The sequence below is a fragment of the Otolemur garnettii genome, unplaced genomic scaffold (assembly GCF_000181295.1).
Source record: "Otolemur garnettii isolate 467f Iridium unplaced genomic scaffold, OtoGar3 scaffold00013, whole genome shotgun sequence".
Lineage (NCBI taxonomy): Eukaryota > Metazoa > Chordata > Mammalia > Primates > Galagidae > Otolemur > Otolemur garnettii.
The window spans coordinates 13,697,104-13,702,215 of NW_003852408.1; the positions used below are offsets into that span (position 1 = coordinate 13,697,104).

General features: G+C 43.6%; 1 protein-coding gene across 1 annotated transcript in view; it reads right to left on the bottom strand.

Moving 5' to 3' along the window:
- STK36 (serine/threonine kinase 36) overlaps positions 1-5,112 on the bottom strand; it is a 27,011-nt gene that overhangs the window by 17,297 nt on the left and 4,602 nt on the right. The window contains exons 5-10 of the mRNA XM_012802211.2: positions 4,578-4,708; positions 4,093-4,342; positions 2,455-2,548; positions 2,082-2,251; positions 1,757-1,944; positions 1,189-1,288 (exon numbers count right to left, since the gene is read on the bottom strand). Coding sequence (XP_012657665.1) covers positions 1,189-1,288; positions 1,757-1,944; positions 2,082-2,251; positions 2,455-2,548; positions 4,093-4,342; positions 4,578-4,708 — 933 coding nt within the window. The remainder of the gene's footprint in view (positions 1-1,188; positions 1,289-1,756; positions 1,945-2,081; positions 2,252-2,454; positions 2,549-4,092; positions 4,343-4,577; positions 4,709-5,112) is intronic.

Sequence of the window (5,112 nt, forward strand, 5' to 3'; positions counted from 1 at the left end):
CCCAGGCTGGATTCGAACCCACCACCTTAGGTGTATGTGGCTGGCACCTTAGCCACTTGAGCCACAGGCGCCAAGCCATAAACTTAATTCCTAATGCAACAGTGTTGGGAGATGGTTACGTTGTGACAACTCCTCCCTCATCAGTGGGCTGATGCTATTAAAAGGGTTTGTGGGAGTCCCCTTCTGGGGACTCAGCATTCGAGGTGCCATCTTGAAGACTAGAACCTAACCTGTAGGCACCTTGATCTTGGTCTTGGTCTTCCCAGCCTCCAGAACTGTGAGAAATAAATTTGTTTTTGATAAATTACCTTGTCTCAGGTATTCTGTTAGAACAGCACAAAACAGACAAGGGTATATAGGAATTCTTTATGGTATTCTCACAGTTATTCTTTAAATTTGAATTTATTTCAAAATACAAACTTAAAACCCTTCAAAAACAAGAAAGATCGAGGGAGAACTACATGTTCTAGTTCTCTAGTGTAGAAAATTCCTAAAACAGATATCGTAAAATAGGTATGATACAAATTAATACAGATAGTATGAACTCAGTATTATAAAACCAGCCAAATGATATATATTTCTCTGTGAATATACACATTTATGTGAAAGAAAGTTTGGAAAGGAACAGAATTATTTAATGACACTAGTCACCTCTGGGTCTAGGGTTAGCCTCAAGAAGGACTTTTCATTGTTACCTATGTGTTCCAATTTCTTTTTTTTTTTAGACAGGGTCTTGCTCTGTCACTTGGGCAATAGTACAGTGGCATCATCATACCACACCGCAACCTCAAACTCCTGGGTTCAAGTGATGCTCCTGCCTCAGCCTCCCTGGTAGCTAGAACTACAGGTATGTGTACCATGCCTAGGCTAATTTTTCTATTTTTTTATAGAGACAGGGTCTCACGCTTGCTGAGGCTAGTGTCAAAGTCCTGGCCTCAAGCAATCATCCTGCCTCAGCCTACCAAAGTGCTACGATTATAGGAATGAGCCACTACGCCCAGCCCCAATTTTTAATAACTACATGTTCAGATACTGTGTAATTAAAACCTATAAATTAATAATATAGCAACTTTTAACACAAAGGGAGCTCATACCTAGAGGGTTAGGAATCACTGTTCTAGAAAAATATTTACCTAGACCCAACATCCCATGGCAGGTACAAGGCCAAGAAGAGCCCCTAGGGCTCACCTCATTTTCTAGGTCCGCTATATCAATGCTCTGCTGGCTCACCACCTCTGGCCTCAGCTCTGGGAATGTTCGTTCACAATCTGAAGCGATCCGGTTTTCCCTGCCAGAGGAAGCCAGGGAGTAGGATAAGTTCCAGAACTGTAAGTCTTAGGGTTCATTAACTTGGCCCTCCCTTTAGGCCTAGGATAAAAATAAGAAATAAGCCATATAGAACTGGATAGAGACTTCTGGGATATGGGACATGACCAATATAGGATACGTTGGCCACTCCACAAATATTTTTGCCTGTCTTCCACTTGAGGTCTTATTCTCAAGTCTACTTCATTGTTTTCACCTCTGGCTCTCATCTCAAACGATCTTTCCTTTTGGATGGAGATAATCCCTTCCCTTTCAGTCTATATACAACTGAGACATAAAGAAGAGAAAGTTCCCAGGTTTCCTGATGAATCTGAAAAGTATCTGTAATTAAGGCCCTGTCCATATTTAGACAGTGACAGTGACCACTTCTTATTTACTTTGGATAGAGCCAAAGATTTGCCTTACAAATCCCTAGCGATACCATCCTCACCAAGGTGCAGAGGGGGCCTCTCCAGTCCCCCACTCAGCCCAGCTGTTCTTCATTTCTGAGGCCAAGATCCCAGATAAGAGGCTTGGTTCCTGAGGAGTGGCCCTTAATCTGGGCAGAGGGCCTGTTCCAGGAACCACCTTGCTGGTTCCGTTCTCCTGCTCAAGGGCAGAGCCTGTGTTTTGGTGTTTCTGTGAGAGATGGGTAGGAGACACTGATCAGTGGTTGCCAGCAAGCAGTATGTATCCCAGTCCCAGAAATTTACTCTCCTCCAACTCCCCCAGTCACTAGGCTAGTCATGTTACATATCTTCCTCTGCTCCACACACCTTCTGCTTGGCCTCCTCAGCCATGTGTTTATAGGCCTGATGCAAGATGCGAGACTGACTGCCCTTGGGAGCCAGTCGATGGGCCTGTTCGTCCTTTAGGACCTGAAGTTCTGGGGGTAAGCGACTGGTGAATGGGGTACCCAAACCTGGGCTTGCCGGCTCAGTTATTACTGTAGGGAGAGAAGAGGGGGAAGACATAGCCACCACATCCACTCAGCAAGGGACAACTTGAATGTCTCCAGGTGTCTGTGGAAGAAGACCCTTTTGACAAAATGACAAAAGACAGACTAGGGTTGCAAGGGAAGTAGCAAAGGGCGGTAGACTGAGGAAAGTCCTGGGAAATGCAATAGCCCTAGGAACACTAATGACTCACTGGTGACACGACCAGCAATAAAGGGGTGATGTAATAGGTCTGGCCAGGACAGACGCTGCCGGGGGTCTTTGGTGAGTAGTCCCTGTAGGAAGTTCTGTGGAGAGAAAAAAATGCCCCATCAGCCCTACTTTCATTTTCTTTGCGGCTCTCTCTAGCTTATCAACAGAACTGGCACACCAAGACTCCTGCATCCATTCTCACTGCAGACTAGCTGCTCTTTATCCCTCCCTCTGTAGCCCTTGTCTTAGGTCTCATTTTCCTGGCTGAAATCATGGATGGATCAATGCCTTGCCTCTTAGGGAATTCCAGTTCCTGTTCATGGACATTTTGTAGCCCCAGAAGTAAAAACAGAAATATCAATGTCACCAACTTTGTGAAGAAGGGAGAAAAAATTGGGAGAAAAAAAGGGTATTTCACCTTCACCATCATCTTCAGAAAGCAAACATTCAAAAAATTTCTAGACTGGTCACTTTGCCATCCCTAATTTATTTTAAAACTTAAGATGGGGGTCTCACTATGTTGCCCAGGCTAGACTTGAACTCCTGGGCTCAAGTGATTCTCCCACCTCAGCCTTCCAGATAGCTGGGATTACAAGTGCACACTACCATGTCCAGTCTGCCCTCCTTTTGATTATGGTTTATTTGTGGCTGTGTAGAAACAGAAGCATTTATGGTTGAAAACACACTCACACGCACAATTAACTTTGTCAAGATGTGTTTGGGAGCTCTCAAAAACAGAAATCTTTCAGCAAGTCTTCAGAGGTGGAGGGGTAGGGAAACTGTTTCTGAAAAGGACATAATCAGGTATGCTCGGAAAATCCTCAGTTGGGCCTGAAACGGTAACAGAAGGCACTAATTGATTATGACCACTGTTCTATAGTTACACAGATCACCATTTATACAAGGTGATCTATGTAAGTAGGCTCTTGCTGAAGATAACTGTATATCTTCCCTAAGGGAAAATGAATATCCTATATATACCTCCACCTTTCCTTTGTTAGTCTTTTGGATAAGTATTTGTGCCTCTCCAACTAAATAGTCTGGGGAGAAACTTCACTCTTTTCATCTCAGATAAAGCAAATGAAAGTTATAATGAGATTTTATTCTGGGAGATTACATTTAACTTCCATTGATAGCCCTAGATAAGAAATTAAAAGGGTCCAACTTCTCTCCTCATTCCTTCCTCAAGCCTGCTGAGACTTAACTACAGGGAGCAAGAACCACCTCTATCATCTGCTCCCAATCACTGAGCCAGTCCCACCAGCTTCAGTCATGCTGATGTCTGAAAAGGACCAAAAGCTGTGTCGGCAGTATCTAGATATTATGTGACACTGCATCTGATAGGACATAAGTGGAATAGAGGGCATATATCATAAGACTAGTATCTGTCTCTGGAGTCTTGAATTTACCTTGTGATGAAGCACAGCCAGACTCAAACAGAGGTTACCACTCCTGAGTTTGGCACAGAATAAGCCACTGTAGTAGAATAACCAAGCCTGCTTGTCCAGCTCCTGCTCCTCCTTTCTTTAGTAACTACAAAGTCCTGCCCTAGCTCTGTAAAAGGATTTTGGAAGAGGGAACAGAGATAGAGGGAGACCGGCTTCTAATGCAAACTAATCTTCCTTTCAATATTCATTACCTTAAAGCAGGGACTGATGGTGGAAGGCCAGCGCACAGGGTCCTTGAGAATGAGACTGACCAGCTGAAAGATGCTTGTAGTATAGAAGGGAGGGGTGCCTACAGCCAGCTCATACAGTATGCAGCCCACAGACCAGAGGTCTGCTGTGTGGTCATATGGCCGCTCTTCCACCAGCTCTGGAGACATATAGAGTGGTGTGCCTTTGATGGATGTCAGCACCATAGTGTTGGTGCTCATAGCCCGGGCAAATCTGCAGGAGATGATGGGAAATGGAAGGGGAAAAGATATTCTACATTTGGTCACTACTACCTATTATAGTATGAGATATCCCAAAACAGAGCAGAGTGAGCATCTTTAAGTTCTGAAAGACCCAGCAAGAGTTCCAGTTTCCAGCTCAGGTTCTAAATGAGACCCAAGTAGGTCAAGCTTATGGTCTAAGACTCTCTGCTGAACTGGAAGCACAGATGGAAACTCAGAATCCTTACCCAAAGTCACAGAGCTTGATGCCACCACCCTTGGCAAGGAGAATGTTCTGAGGTTTCATGTCTCGGTGCAGAATGCGGTGGGAATGCAGATAGTACAGAGCTGACACTAGCTGGGCAGCAATGGCCTGCACCTAGGGGTCAAACAGGCAGGAGAAAGAAAGAAAAGGTCAGAAGGAGCCAGTTGACAAGCCCAGAGATTTTTCTTAATATTATTGCTGTTTGACCTTTTCTTCCTTCCCTTTATTCCAGAGCTTCACACTATACCTTCCTTAGTTCTTACTCATCTTAATTCATTCTTTCATTTGTTCATTCATTCATTCAAGTGCAATTTACTGAATCTCACTTCTAGCTGCATGACCATAGGCAATCTATTCTGTGCCTTTCAAATTCATCATCTATTAAGATGACAATATAACAATACCACCTACCTTATAGGATTATTGTGAGGATTAAATGAGTTAAATTATGTAAAGTAATGCTCAGAATGGTGCATGGCACTTAGTAAATATTCAGTATACATTACTTAATTATTAAA